Here is a 14,066-nt window from a genome sequence, read left to right as displayed (position 1 = left end):
AAACCGGATAAAAATGTTGAATATTCGTTGAAACAACATCGCAAGCTTGTTGTTTGAATAAAAAAAATTAAATTTTTGTGCTGCCAAATTAAACAACACTAACAACCAACACGTTAATCGAATTAGCTAATCCTATTAGTGGAGAGAGGACAACTTTTGTAACTTTTCTAACATATTTTAGGTGAGAGAAATTGCAGTTTTTCCAATTTAATACAAAACTTTAGATTATATCGCTAACAATCATATCATAGAAGGAATTGAATGGAAGCGCTCATATTTATTATAAATACATACATGAAGTTCAAGGGCAAAAGCCAGAGACATGTATCAAACTAGTTACAGGCATCTCAAGTACAGAAAACAGCTCGTGTACAGAACCAGATACAACAATAGTAAAGGTGAAAATAAATATATAGTTTCGAAGTTTTTTCGCATAGCGAAAGTAATAACTTCAGACTTGTGATCACAAACAGGCTCATAATTCTTACCAAAATAATGGGTAAGCAGCTAGATGACTATAGAATATTTTGGCAAAGTTCCATAATTTCTGGCTTTATTGAGGAGGGGAGTGGCAGCTGCTGAACACTGTCCTTGTTGTTCAAACATAAAGCTATCGCTAGCAAGCACGTGCGCTTCAAACTCGGTACAACTACAGGCATGTGGAGCTCTTGGAGGAGGAACAGTCTCCATATCATAGAGATACCATTCTCCCGTATAGTCTGCTTCATTGACCTAGAAAGTAAAGCCTTGAAAGTTAAGTCTATTAAAATGGAAAGTAGAAAGATACCTTAACAGAAAGTTACAAAATACTGGTTATATATTAATGCTCTTAAAAACTTTGCCACGCAAAGGTGAAACTTTGGAAACATGTTGCAGCATTAAAGATGAGCTTAAACCAAATTTAATAGATTTTATTAGAAAGTATCTGTATTGTTCTATTATTTGTGATTGTTTTTAACATTTCAGGTGATCTGACAGCCAAGATGTTTCAAGATTGAAATTGACAAAACCTGCTAAAAAATGCTCAGAAGAAAAATACGTTCTAAAATGACATCACTAGTTGCTATAGCTAATATCAGCTATTGTGTTCAAGTTCCATCATTACGTGTCTCTATTCTGTCGGTCTCTTTGCAACTATAGATGTCATAATCACACTTTCGCTTCATTTGCGCCTTTTTAGCCGTGATCAAGTTTTGTCAATTTTTATCTTAAAACATCCTGGCAGTCGGATCCCCCAAACATCAAAAACAATCAATCGCAAATGATGTTCATCTTTAATGAACGTGTTCACACTGCACTACTGACTAAAATTAGGCCAAAGAAATCTTAAGATTAAAGTCTAAAGTGTTAATAATGTAATAATAATAAAGTCTGTAACTATAGCTTAAACTGCTCTGTCAGATCTTATAGTCATCCCTTCCGCAAGACCAGTTGCTAAAAGTTAAAATTATGGTATTTTCGGCTTGTCCAGGCTACTTCCCAAAAGCAACCGTTTTAATCAATTCTTCGACATCTACTCAGCATCGATGAAAATTCAAACAATACCTCCAGCCGTTGTCAAGGACGATAGTATGTATTGCAAACTTGCGAAAATTTGTGATTACGTTTTGTTCTTCTTTCATTTTCCACTTTTAATGTTTGTAAAACTATTTTATTGCTTGAACATTGTAGTATGTCACAGTGACTGTTTTACAACGCTCTACTACTTTGTGGCAAATTTTGGATCAATACCCCAGGACTGACTATATTCTATGATCAATACTTTTTGCAACATGTTCGATCGTCAAAATTGCTACACAAACCGAAGAATAGTTGGAATCAACCACACAGGGCAACCCAACAGAATTATTAGTTTATATATAAACTATGTAGGCCTACAATGTACATATGCTAGTAGAGAAAGCATTAATAGGGTAAGATCAGACAATTTCTAAACAACCTAATCATAAATTTTTGAAACCTTTATAGAAATGTATCTAAAGCGATATTTGAAGTTATATTTTAACAATCCTGAGCAAATACAAAATATAATATATGTCAATAGAGATGTGTAACACTGCAACTTGAACACAATAGCTGATGTCATTACGAGAGGGACAAACAGGAAACATGACTATCATGATGTCATTTTTGAAAATGTATTTTTTTCTGAGTGTTTCAATCCGTGATCAAGTTTTGTTGATTTTAATGTTGAAACATGCTGGCAGTCAGAACATTTGCAACATCAGAACCAATCACAAATGATAACAAAACACAGATACTTTCTGAAGAAGCCAACTGAAATTTTGTGCAAGTTAACTCAACTTAAATAATCTATATTAGACTTGACCCAAAAAGTAATATTAACTACATATCAGCCTTTAAGATGATTAGCGACCTTGCCCAGGTTGAGTAGCGCATACCTGACAGTCAGACGATCTTCAAAAAAGCCAATGAATATGTAGAGTTGGCGGTGGACTATAGGGCTGAGGTGAGATGACACCATCTCATGGCTACATTTGCAACTGTTTCTCAAAAGGTCAAACTGCAGAATGGAGCACAGTTTGTCATAGATACAAAATTGAAATCAAGCAAACACAACTCCAATATAGATAAATGTGATCAAGCAAACACAACTCCGGTATAGATAATCGTGTATGTATTACAAACCTCGTAAAGAAGGTGAGCTGAGTCATACCTCACATCTCGAATATAGTCTGATGGAACAACTGTGTAAAGCTAGAGCAAAAAGTGAATACAATAGCACAATAGTGAGTACAATACGATGAGTAGACAAATCAAAGCAGATGAAAGATGCATGAGCAGACAACTCTAAAGCAACCATAATAAAAAGCTAAAAAGTAAGGCGTAAAAACAGTGTAAAGCTAAAACAAAAAGGATCACGACACAATAATTTCACACGAATAAGACATAGGGCTGCAGGAACACACACTTATCTGGGTGAACTTTGATTTAAAACACATGCATGAGTAGACGAATCTCAGCTGATAAGAGATGCATAAGTAGTGCAAATCGAAAGCAACCCTAATAATATAAAAACTTTGAAAATTAGATTGAAAGCCGTTGAAATTGAATCAGCGCCGACCAATCAGAATGCATTTGGTAGCCAATCATGATGAGTGTGACAACTAAAGTACACATTGCAAAGCACAGGTGTCATTTAGCGGGGATATTGCCGAAGCCGAGACCGGGCTGTAGTCTACACACACAAAAAACAACAAAGGTCCACGTAGTTATGAGCAAAAACAAAAGTATCCACCCAAATATCTCACCAATCCGATGAGCAGCACACACAAAAACTAAATCAATCGACTGAGCCACCCATCATGTCAAAATATTCCAAGTTTCAAGTCATGTCTTGCACAACTCACCTTATGGTTTGTCAAAACTTGTCCCAAAGTCCCTATTAATTTGAGACTGTCCAATATCTGTTTTAGAAATGGTCGCCGCTAGCCTAGCCTAACGTCCTGATTCAACATCTTAGTAACTATCGGGGCATTGCTGAGTGCTCCCGATCCTTTTGAGTCCCTCTTAAGTTTTGTTTACAAGAGTGTTAACCCGATTTTGATTGGTTCTTGCATGCTTAAGAGACTCAAAAAGATGGGGAGCACTCAGCAATGCCCCGATAGTTACTAAGATGTTGAATCACGACGTTAGACTAGGCTAGCGGCGACCATTTCTAAAACATATTGGACAGTCTCAGATTAATAGGGACTTTGGGACAAGTTTTGACAAACCATAAGGTGAGTTGTGCAAGACATGACTTGAAACTTGGAATATTTTGACATGATGTGTGGCTCAGTCAATTGGTTTAGTTTTTGTGTGTGCTGCTCATTGGATTGGTGAGATATTTGGGTGGATACTTTTGTTTTTGCTCATAACTACGTGGACCTTTGTTGTTTCTTTTGTGTGTGTAGACTACGGCCCGGTCTCGGCTTCGGCAATATCCCCGCTAAAGGACACCTGTGTTGCAAAGTACTAAACATCACATTTTTTTCTCTCAGCTCAAGAACAAATTAGTGCTTTTATGACTTATCGGGAAAGCGATATCTGCAGTCTAACATTCTCGGTCTAATCCTATGTGAGTAGAAAGGTCACAGCTAGTCAGCACTGACCAACCGTTATCTAGAACTAAGTAGCTGATAAGGACGACTGCAACTCCAATCTTACCTGAAGACCTTGACCTGGGAAGTTGGTGTAGTACATGGCAGAGGCATACTGAATGAACCAATTGGCGTCACACATGTAACGAATAAGTTGCTCTTTGGTAACAATAGATGGGAGGCCATATCTGTCCCGTATCGTTGACCATCTATAAAGCAATAGCAATCTTATCCGCAACATACTCTTAAGATATTTATGACTAGATGAATGCCCAGCGTTGCGCGGGTAATAAAAAAGTTTTTGAATTTTTTTTAGCGTTAGTTGCAAAATTTAGTTTGCCTTGGCTAAGTTTTTTTACCCAATGAATTTGAGTAACTTAAGCTAGTAACTTAAGCTGGTAAAAGAGCCGTGCCGTAAGCTGTCTGCTTGCTTATAATTGTCAATTGCTTATAAATGGCTTGCTAGTAGGCTGCATAAGTATGTGCGGTTTGTTGCAATTGTGCTGCACAAATATGTGAATAATTATTCTAGAGTATGGCAAGGATAGTATAGTGTAATATACCGTGGACGTCTCGGCAAAGATTCTGAGTTCTGAGTTCAAATCCAGTGCAATGGGGATTTTTTGTTGCTAGACTTTAACCGCTATAACTGGACATTCGGACAACAGCCTAACAGGCAAACGCTGAGATTTATATTTATGACTAAAAGAGCCATCAGAATCCATTTTTTATGTGAGACACAATGCTATTGCCTAATAAAGCTACCACAACTAGATAGCAACTTTCAAATATTTATAACCATTAAAACCCATTTCAAAGATATCTTGCATAACAATAAGTATTTTTAGAACACCAATTGACCAATGACTGTTCAACATGAATCAAATTATCGCCTTTTCAAAGTTTTTGGTAGTGAAGTCAATTGATTGTCAGCCACATAACACTTATTTGCTTTCAACGCAGAGCGGAATATTTCATGTTTCCAAAGAGCTATTTTGTTTGGCCATGAAAGTAACATGTTTTAGGTTAGGCATCAACTTAGCCTGTCTTGACAAACTGTTGTTTTTGCGGAGTTGTCCATCGGCGAGCGGAGCGAGCAAAACAACAGCTTGTCACAATACGCACTGCACCTGATGTATCAGCTGCACTGGAAGGGAGTTGTTCCCTTCCCTCTATGCGGCTTGGCTGCGATGTTATTTCGGTCACCTCTATTGGATTTAGCCCAAATGTTTATGTCGAAAAAACTAAGATAAAAACGTTTAACCAGAGATCAGACTCTGCGGTAACATTCAGTAGAACTTAAGAATAAAATGAATTAAAAATAAAATCAATAAGGACAAATAAAACTGACTAATACAAAAATAAAAATAAAACTGAATGAGCGCACAAATAGCAACATGTTTAGTTGCTGTTGTTGCCTAAGTTCCTAAGTTCTACTAAAGTTTACCGAAGAGACTGGTGTCTGGTTCAAAGTTTGTATCGTATTTTTTCTACATAAACTTATGGGTTAAATCCGCTATGATTACCAATGGAGCGACCGAAATAACATCACAGCCAAGCCGCATAGATGGAAAAGAACAACTCCTTGTCAGTGCAGCTGATGCATCATGGGCAGTGCGTATTGTGACAAGCTGTTGTTTTGCTCGCTCCGCTCGATGGGGACAACTCCGTAAAACAACAGTTTTTTTAGACAGGCTAGCACCAAATACAATGTGTATTGAAAACTTACATGGTGTGGGGCACCGTGAAACAGCTGACAAAACTATGAAATTTGCCTACAGAATTTTAGCATTGCTTGGTCTACAAATCCTTACTGTAGATATAAGTTGGCAACATATATTAGCGTGAGCCAATCACAAGTTTTACTCAGTAAGTATAAACACATGCCAGGGAGAGCTAAAAGAATGAATTTTGGCCCAGCTAGCCCCTGTCCCCCCTATATATATATATCATAAACTTAATTAAACTCATAGCCCACACAGAACTAACAAACACCTTCATTTAAAAGTTAGAATGGTAAATGTTGTATATGTTGAGCAAAAATAATTTTCTGTGCACAATCTTGTTTATTACTTGTGCAATGCCGGGCATTCACATAGTTATTGCGCAGACAAGAGTGAGAACCATTTTTAACACTTACATTATAACCATATCTTCTCCTTTGACCACATCACGCCCCATGATATACAGGAGAGTGCCTTGATCTAAAGGGTGAACGGAATGAATACGGGCATTCGTAAACCACCATGGAATCTGTATAAACTGCCTTATTCCATAAAGGTTGTCCACTCTGTACACCCGACATATGTTTGGGCTAACTGAGCAAGGTTTATCTGTAAAATGACTTTCAGCATGATTACCACGTCCTACAGATGACACACAGAGGCTGTTCAAACAATATGGCGTCTGAAAATGCAAATGCGTTCATCTTTTTTATATTTATTTTATAAATTGGTCAAGTAGTTAAAAAACATGTGTCAAATGTTACAATTAGTTAAAAAGCATTTCCAAAACTTTATAAAATTTCGACATTTGGAGTTTTCCACTATTGTTAAAAAATCAAACAACTCCAACAGTAATAGAATTTTCTGCTCACAACTGTTGAAAAACATATTACCCGGCATATATGTTGTTAGTTTTTTATGAGACTAGCTACTTTGTGATGCCCTTAGTCCTGTGGGCTTGTCAAATATTATTAACAAATTTTCCTAATGCTGCAGCAGTATAAAAATCCTGCGCATGTCAGTAAGGAGAGGTCAAGGCTCTCTCTGCAAACATACATTTTATCTCTGAACTGATGACTAAGTTTTCAGGTGCATCTTCAGTTGTGCTGTAAGAGTTGTGGAGCTGCTCTTCCCTTATCCTCCATCTACCATCTTCAAACTAGTAACAAAATAATTGACATTGAATGAGCCTGACTGCTTATGAAAAAGGATAACTCCCGCAATTCAACCATAAATTGATAAAAGCACTAAACCATAAATTGATACAACACACAGCACAGTTAGAACTCAACTTTTAACAAATTAGTATTCAAGATTAATAATGCAACCATCAATGATTACCTATGTTATTAATAGAAAAAAGCACCATAAAACATTGATAGTTCACAAATATGCTGCAACTCTAAACTTGCTTAATCTACATAAACATGTGATAGCGTCTTTTTCACTCAATATACATTAACTACAGTACTACCATTCCAATAAACATAAGAGACCATTTTAGCTGCAAGTAGAACAGCCCAACGGAATGACACATCGTGATGGGAAATAATTATGCAAACAACACGCTAAAATAGCACACGGTTACAATATAACACCACATGATTAACACTTGCTAAATGAGCATGCAGTGCAAGATGCTAGTAGCATGCGTAACCAGCTGTAGCATATAAACGCAAAAACAACCTGAATATTGACATTATTTTACATTATATATGTAAATACCAGTAATCCATTTATAAAATATTTGTGAAATTGCTCGAAAAACTTAGGTATTTGGAGAACACTCCCGTGTTAGCTTTATACATGTAATTGTCTTACAGCATTCCCAGTAGCACCAGCATATGTTGTGGCTTTCCTCAATACAGCTCATTATAAATAGAATAATGATACACATTATGCTCTGCGTTTCAACCTTGGCTCTATTTATTTTCTTAACTTTATTGAAATGATACAAATATTACCTGCATGAGAGATGTTCAAATCTTTTGGTTAACTCAGACAAAAATGATCAATAGAGTGCAATAAAGCTTCCACGCCTGTTGTAACATCCAGAGCAATGGTCGACAATTGATTCATGACTACACAGAAAGATAGGAAGAAGTGAGTGTCTTGGGTAGCAACAGAAAATGAATGAGAGTGAACCAACACCAAGTAGCACAACATGTTACTACATTCTAATAAGTGCAGGGAATAAATTTGAGAGTTGTGCGCTCACTACTGACTGTCTCCTGGACCTTTTTTATATTTACAAGACTAGAAAGTAAACGCTGTTTCTGTACATCTGAATTATTTTTTAACAGATATTTGATATAAAAATAAATTTCTTTAAACAAATTTCTAAGATACGTCATCACTCTAGTTTCCAACTGTAAAATCTCTCCATCTTCGAGCCATATAATTCATCCAACAACCTGCCAAGAAAATTGAGCTTGTCAGTTTTTCCTGTCAAATGATTAAACTCACTCATTGTCGAACCCGAGATATCCTCTAGCAATTCTCGAATCTGCCATGCTGAAAACGCAAGAATGAAAGGCACTCTAGCTATATCGAACCGAGTGTAGCCCGAGTTCAATAAATAATCATAAGTTCCTTCAACAGTTTCTATGTTCACTGAGTGTAAGATGCATTGAATGGCTTCCTTGCTAAAACCCAAGCTATCCGCTTCATCACTAGAGAGACCGAGTAACTGCAAAACCGCTCTAGTAGAGTATGACTTGATGGCCCGCCGCGAAGGCCTCATATAAATTCCTAGAATGTAGTTGACAATTTCATTTGGCTTCTTAATTCCGAAGGCTCGTACATCATCGAGCCGATCCAGGAGAAGATAAATATCGACAGCAAGCAGGCAGTTGTACTCTTGCATGATAGAGTCAGCGCTGGTGCCTAAATGCGCCAGCAGCACATGGGCTACATATATAGCCTGTGTGCATTCATCAACAAACATCCTATCTGACAGTTCGTAATGCGCAAGTTTTTCTCGAAAATCAATTAATAACTTTTCTGTAGCCCTGTAATTGTTGAGAAGGGAGACGAGTATGGATATATGCTGCTCTCTGGAGGACAGGCTAGAAAGTTGCTTATGGCTGTATGACAAGACGGAATTCTCCAGCCCTTTTAATAGGTTCTCATCTGTCAACTGAAACAGATAAAATCACTTGGCAAATGTATACGGCAGATTTTATTACATGTTAGTATACCTAAATTTTGAGCTTTGCCCTAATAGGTGGCATTTGGTAAAATTTCGCAAGAATGTTTCACTATGATTATGAGGAACGGGTACCTACCAATTTTCCTTCAGCCACAAGGCTGTGGGTTGCGCTGGTAACTTGATGACAATCGTACTTGACCAGCTCCCGCCAACGACCTTCGATGTCCTTAAAGTCATAGCTGAGATCCTGGAGACGCTGGCACAAATCTAAAACTTTGGGGTTGTGAATGTTAGGCCTCGAGGTCACCGCTTTGGGAACAATACGCAGCAAGTCGGACGTGTTCCAAACTTTTCGCTCCGTCTCGGGTGGAAGAAACTTGTTGATATAGCGACTTTTCAATCGGATAGATTTTAAGTTGTTTCTTCAAAAGACGATGAGACATACAAGTGACCGAGAAATCGGCTAAAGCTGAACATGAATCCCAACTGCTATAATGACAAAGACTGTGTAATCTTAGCAAATGAGTCAAGAGGACGCTATCTACTTATCTAACATAAAGTCAACTGAATATTCACAAGCCGAAATTCCATCAATTAGGAGTAAGCGAGTTCTACTCATGGCCAAAAGCCAGGGTTGGAAAAAACCACGGTTTTTTGGTTTACACCGGTTTTTATGATTTAAACCGGTTTTTATAATTTTACCAAGGTTTTTGCAATTTTAAGTATAATTAACATCACTTACTATAGCTGCATGATTGAGTATTGAACATACATATGTGGAATCATTTGTTAAAGATGGTACTGTGGGAGTTGTTATGGGAAAAAAGAGAGAAAACATGGAAATGTCGGAATGAGTCTTTCTTTAATCAAACATGATCGATAAAATGCAGGACAGAAATCTCATCACATAAAGTGAATATTTTACATACAGCTCTATGCATAAGTAGGAATTTTAATCCAAGTGATTAGTCATGTGGTAGTGTAGAGCAGAGCATAATGCAGATGCATTGCTGTGTTTGGAGCAGTGGCAGATGACTCAACTTCTATCACCCGAATACTAGCATCACTGTCTAGATTGGTGTTTTCAGCTTGAAATTTTGCAACGTGAGCTTTAAGCCTATCTGCGTGAGCTCGCGTTACGACAGCACACCTATTACATTTTACCATAAAACCTTTGCCTTTTGCAGTTCGAGTGAAAAACTGCCTCCCGGGATGCTGTTTGCGAGGCATGTTGGAAATTTGAGGCACGACTTTAACTTTTCAAAACATAAAAACTTGATAAACTGAATTCTAACAATCCAACTAGTTTGGCTTGTGCCCAACAAATGAAATATTAGTTTGCAAACTTAAAGCTTTTGCCCAAAAGAATTTTATTGTTTTAATTTCTAATTATAAGTAATCCTTTCTCACTGGCCAGACTTGAGAAAGTATTTATTCATTATTAGAGACGATGATTGGATTAGTATATTTCACATGGTTTTTATATTTCATCAGTAAAGAGATCATCATATCACTTGATAAAACCAATTGAAAATGAAATTCACTAAGTCATTGTTGTGCTAGGATTTCATGTAGTTTCAACTTGAGCTCTGCCATCAATTTACTACTGTGTCCTAAATATACTTCTACAGCTGATAATTACATATAAATGTATTTCTACCGCACATGAACCACGAGGAGCTTAAAATATTATGTTTTTCACAAAAAGTAATGAAAAAACCGGTTTTTTCGGCTGGTTTAGACCTGGTTTAATCCACTTGGTTTAAATCCACTTGGTTTAAACCATACTTTTCGAAGCCAACCCTGCCAAAAGCAGACTCTATATATCAGTAAGTCTTGGGGAAAATCCTAAGTTGATCACCTGAATGAACTTGAAAAACATAATTAATGGTCGCAACTCTAGAAAAAACCACTTTGGAATGGCTACTTTAGAAAGCACCCAATCGGATTGGTAACTATAGAAGGCATCCAGATGGAGTGGCTATTATAGTAAGCATTGAAGTGAAGTATTTACTTTAGAAACAATACAAATGGAGTAGCTAGTACAACTATACGCATGATCAAAACACAATCGCAAAGGATGTACTTTTATATTAATCAATCAAAAATATGCATTTTTGATTTACGCTTTCTCCATAGTTGTTTAGTGAAAGGTTAAAAATATTAAATCTTTTTTGACTATAATAGACTGGATGGCATCGGAAATCTATCGTTTTTAATTAAATAATAAAAAGACAAAATTTGAAACTTTTGGCAGAGTTACCGTACCTTTCGGACTATTAGCCGCTACTTTTTTCCACTGATTTGAGCCATGGGGCTTGTATAAAGGGTGCGGCTATTCTGTGGCTTTTTCTTTCATCGCTAAGGCGCATTAACCGGAATCTCCTGTTAGTGCCCCTCTAGCGGTGAAAGAAAAAATGAAACAATGCCTAACGATACTGTTCCGTTAGGCACTAGGTTAAAAAGCGTCGGTTAATATGAGACAGGGTCGTTAGGCACTGTTCCGTTTTAAACAGCAAAGTTGTTGTCGTGTTAAAAAGCACCGTCCTGAGTTCTGCGGCCTATACAAAGGTGCAGCTAATGTATTGTTTTATTATCGGTTTTTTGAAAATAAAGCAGATGCGGCTTATATAGGGGTGCGGTTTATAGTCCGAAAAGTATGGTATTTCATTTACATGGCTAGATCACTGTCAGCCATTTAGTCAAATGTTTGCTAATCACCTCCAACCACGCATCATATAAACTGCATAAAACTGATAATGTACTAAAACATACCAGAAATAAGTATGACAACTCCAGACAACAATTGCTTCAAGAATACAAAATGGTTGTAAGCGTCGAATTGCAAAAAAGAGTGGCTAAGACAACTGTTTAGCACATACCTGGAGTACTGACTAAGTCCTGTTGGAAAGACTGCAAACACGACTCTCTTCATAGCTGCCATTTCTTGGAATTGCTGATAACTTCACATCTGGCATAAGTTAATACATGACCAGAGACAGAGGTTGTGTACAACAGGACTCGAAATGTGAAAGTAAACACTCCCCATGCAAGGAGGAGTCGAAATGTGAAAGTAAACACTCTCCATGCAAGGAAATAAAATAGTAAACGCTAAAGAACAGCAAAGCACAATATTTCAAGGAAAGAACTAAAACATTGAGCAGGGAATCAAATAAGTACAAATGCAACGCACGCTACTCGTAAATTGCACACAAAACTTACGTTGGCCATGATGAACCAATCCTGATCAGCTGAACGATGTTAGAGCAGCTGAAAGCAATAAGAAACACAATAAATACCAGAAACAATGAAAGACTAAAGCTACACTTAACGGAGAAAAATGGACAAACCTGGTGCGTTAACTGCGCACCTTAAAAATATCACTTCACAAAAGAAAGATTTTTCTAGTCAGCTACCTTTAAGCTTTTTTACGGAGAAAAAACAGTAAAGCAATATTCTAATGATTTAAAACACGTAATACACAAAACCATTATATGTTGAAAAATGTGCGCCATATATTATAAATGTGCTTGATAATGCACAATTATAATATGATTGATAATGCACAATTATAATATGATTGATAATGCACAATTATAATATGATAAAGAAATAGTTCATTTTTTAACAACAGGCTGAATATCTTGGCGATTAAATAGTCAGCCTAAAAAATAGTTAGGGATAGAAGCCCTATGCTCACAATGCTATGCTCACACAACAGTCATGTATGATCATCAACTTTGCTCTAGTCTTGGCTAAACTATGATTTTCATTGTTTTTGTTTTTATATTATGCTAAGCGATATTTTACACTAATATTAACCCTTTCTTTTGTTTCTTTGTAAATCTAGCAACACTCAGCAATTATCTAAGAGTGCTTAGATAGATTATAATATACTGAATAACTAAAGGTATGCCAACCTCCAAAATTTTTATAATATTATTAGGCTGGCCGAATGCTCATGCGATTTGAATTGACACTACTGTGAAAATGGTATTTTCTGGTCCTGTGAACCTGTATTTTTTAAGCTAGATTAAATTGAAATTATTTTCAAAATATCAACAGTACACACTCAAGCAAATAGGTGGGACTATAAATATGATTGAGGCTACATATGAATGAGGCTTTGATGTTCTAACTATATTGAATAAAAATCATGAACACAGACCATAAAAAACTCACATACTTTATCCAGCACAAGAATTGCTAAGCAGAAAATTTTTGCATCACTCAATGTACATGTAGTTACTACATTTAACAAATATAGCAAAAAGACGACAAAGGATGCTTGCAAAATCAAATACCTAAAAAATAAGAAGTTCACACGTAAGCCCAAAACTCTGAATAAAATGCAGAGCAAAAAGAGCGAGACCACACATTCGAGTGAGAGTTCAAAGTTGGAGTCAGAATCAGAGTCAAGGAAAGAGTAGATAACGGAAAGCTATCATCACGAGCCTGCAAGCTCGCCATCTCCCTATTTTTTTACACGAGGCCCTTGCTACTCCTTTTCATCATCAACAGCTGAGCTACCATTCTACCCAGCATGAAACCAATCAAGTGGAATAATCATCTGAGGACAACCGACACTCAGTTTAGCGATACAACATGCCAGCATCCTAATCTACCAAAACCTGACCGATATGTACATCCAGTATTAAACTAAACTGGCAAACGTGTGACCTAAAACATTGTTTTATTGTACTATTTCAGTTACGTTAGCTTATTTCAATTTAATTTTGTATATCAAGACTTGAATTTATTAATTCGAGCCTTGATATAATAATAATAAATGTAACATACAGATGTGGTAGAGATTTAAAAGTCAAAGCTTGTTACATCCACAGCTATTTTACAATTTCTACATGAGCTTAAGCTAATTTTAATACAGAAAAACAAGAAGCTCTGAAAATTTAAGTAAAAAATACGCATTTATTTCCTGAGAATCCCATATAAATCTCATTCCCTCGCAATTTAATACGAATAATTTGAATGAATATTTTAACATCGGCTTTATAGAGCTCTTACACTTATGTCTCTATGATAAAAATATGGTAAACAATTTGATACGGGGGATGTTGTGCAAATACT

At 36.5% G+C, this 14,066-nt stretch overlaps 2 protein-coding genes across 3 annotated transcripts; both read right to left on the bottom strand.

Moving 5' to 3' along the window:
- Positions 1 to 266: 266 nt before the first annotated feature.
- On the bottom strand, positions 267 to 7,869 carry LOC137405947 (uncharacterized). Of its 2 annotated transcripts, XM_068092429.1 has the most exons (7): positions 7,792 to 7,869; positions 6,884 to 6,986; positions 6,244 to 6,436; positions 4,171 to 4,312; positions 2,650 to 2,718; positions 2,403 to 2,524; positions 267 to 732 (listed from the first exon to the last, which is right to left on the bottom strand). In XM_068092429.1, the coding sequence occupies exons 1-7, from the start codon at positions 7,795 to 7,797 to the stop codon at positions 516 to 518; spliced, it is 852 nt and encodes a 283-aa protein (XP_067948530.1). In that variant the 5' UTR covers positions 7,798 to 7,869; the 3' UTR covers positions 267 to 515. The 2 variants fall into 2 exon arrangements, with proteins under 2 accessions (XP_067948530.1, XP_067948529.1); XM_068092428.1 differs by lacking the exon at positions 2,403 to 2,524.
- A 303-nt stretch (positions 7,870 to 8,172) lies between these two features.
- On the bottom strand, positions 8,173 to 12,250 carry LOC137407376 (uncharacterized). The gene is made up of 4 exons (XM_068094013.1): positions 12,201 to 12,250; positions 11,861 to 11,949; positions 9,115 to 9,400; positions 8,173 to 8,966 (listed from the first exon to the last, which is right to left on the bottom strand). Exons 2-4 carry the CDS (start codon positions 11,920 to 11,922, stop codon positions 8,181 to 8,183), a joined length of 1,134 nt encoding a protein of 377 aa, XP_067950114.1. The 5' UTR covers positions 11,923 to 11,949; positions 12,201 to 12,250; the 3' UTR covers positions 8,173 to 8,180.
- Between the last annotated feature and the right edge of the window lie 1,816 nt (positions 12,251 to 14,066).

The sequence above is a fragment of the Watersipora subatra genome, chromosome 10 (assembly GCF_963576615.1).
Source record: "Watersipora subatra chromosome 10, tzWatSuba1.1, whole genome shotgun sequence".
Lineage (NCBI taxonomy): Eukaryota > Metazoa > Bryozoa > Gymnolaemata > Cheilostomatida > Watersiporidae > Watersipora > Watersipora subatra.
Note: the sequence above shows the minus strand (reverse complement) of the source record. Positions and strands in the feature narration are given on the sequence as shown.

Excerpts from the sequence above, each read along its gene's own strand:
- LOC137405947 (XM_068092429.1), bottom strand. Across the intron at positions 6,437-6,883 it reads CATCAGTTCAGAGATAAAAT|ATAAACCTTGCTCAGTTAGC; the intron begins GTATGTTTGCAG and ends GTCATTTTACAG. Across the intron at positions 733-2,402 it reads GAAGATCGTCTGACTGTCAG|GTCAATGAAGCAGACTATAC; the intron begins GTATGCGCTACT and ends TTTACTTTCTAG.
- LOC137407376 (XM_068094013.1), bottom strand. The coding sequence starts at position 11,922 with ATGGCAGCTATGAAGAGAGTCGTGTTTGCAGTCTTTCCAACAGGACTT. Across the intron at positions 9,401-11,860 it reads GGACTTAGTCAGTACTCCAG|AAACAACTTAAAATCTATCC; the intron begins GTATGTGCTAAA and ends CGTCTTTTGAAG. Across the intron at positions 8,967-9,114 it reads TTGTGGCTGAAGGAAAATTG|TTGACAGATGAGAACCTATT; the intron begins GTAGGTACCCGT and ends TATCTGTTTCAG.